Source organism: Mus pahari, chromosome 1, assembly GCF_900095145.1.
Source record: "Mus pahari chromosome 1, PAHARI_EIJ_v1.1, whole genome shotgun sequence".
Lineage (NCBI taxonomy): Eukaryota > Metazoa > Chordata > Mammalia > Rodentia > Muridae > Mus > Mus pahari.
The window spans coordinates 120,200,544-120,201,484 of NC_034590.1; the positions used below are offsets into that span (position 1 = coordinate 120,200,544).

Genomic DNA, 941 nt, shown 5'->3' on the forward strand with positions numbered 1-941 from the left:
CTGGGATTAAAGGTGTGTGCCACCACGCCTGGCTCACCTCCACTTTCAAATGGCCAATTTTCCTTCTCGTGTTTTTCTCCCTCCTTTAGACTGCAAATGGAAACGTGGAAGCAAAGGTTGTCTGTCTTTTCCGGCGAAGGGATATTTCTAGTAGCCTCAACAGCTTGGCTGACAGTAATGCTAGTGAGTGTCTTCATTCCGTACCCCTCTCCCCTCCCCAGGATCTGAGGACTAGACGTGTTCCTGCAGGTGTTTCCCCTGGCAACACGCCCAAGGGAGGGTGTGAGTTTGGGGGTGGGAAGTGCCTGGTCTGCGGAGGGAGGCCTGTTGTTACATGTTGGGGTTGGAAGCAGGGCGGGCAGAGCATGATAAGGAAAGCCAGAATGAGGCTTGTGTGTGTGAGTGGAAAGATATTTAGATAGGAAATGAAAAGAGCTTTAGAGAAGCAGGCACTTGGGGACATTTTGGGTACTTTGGGACAGTGGTTAGTGAGTGATGGCCAAGGTGAAGAGGAAGGTACTGTTTTGAGAAGCCTGCATAACAGAGGAGGCTTATCTGTATAGTCTGGAGGCGACGCCAAGACAGTAATAGATGATAAGAAGCTAGGAGAAGTTCTCTTGAACTTTCCTGCCTTCTCCTTTTTTTCTCTCCATCCCAGTTAGTGTCTTTCTTCTTTTTGCTTTGTCTGCATTTTCTCTATGATCTTTATATTGTAATTTTTTTTCACTTAGTTTTCTTTTAGTTTTTTTTTTTTTTTTTTTTTTTTTTCCGAGACAGGGTTTCTCTGTGTAGCCCTGGCTGTCCTGGAACTCACTTTGTAGACCAGGCTGGCCTGGAACTCAGAAATCTGCCTGACTCTGCCTCCCCAGTGCCGGAATTAAAGGTGCGCGCCACCACCGCCCGGCTCTCCTTTTGCTTTTTTTGATGATTACAAATAAAAC

The 941-nt window shown here is 46.8% G+C and overlaps 1 protein-coding gene across 1 annotated transcript in view; it reads left to right on the forward strand.

Annotated features, from left to right (window-relative positions):
• Positions 1–941, forward strand: part of Mta2 (metastasis associated 1 family member 2) — a 10,024-nt gene that overhangs the window by 1,980 nt on the left and 7,103 nt on the right. Inside the window, exon 3 of the mRNA XM_021191238.2 lies at positions 90–183. Within this exon, the coding sequence (XP_021046897.1) occupies positions 90–183 (94 nt within the window). The remainder of the gene's footprint in view (positions 1–89; positions 184–941) is intronic.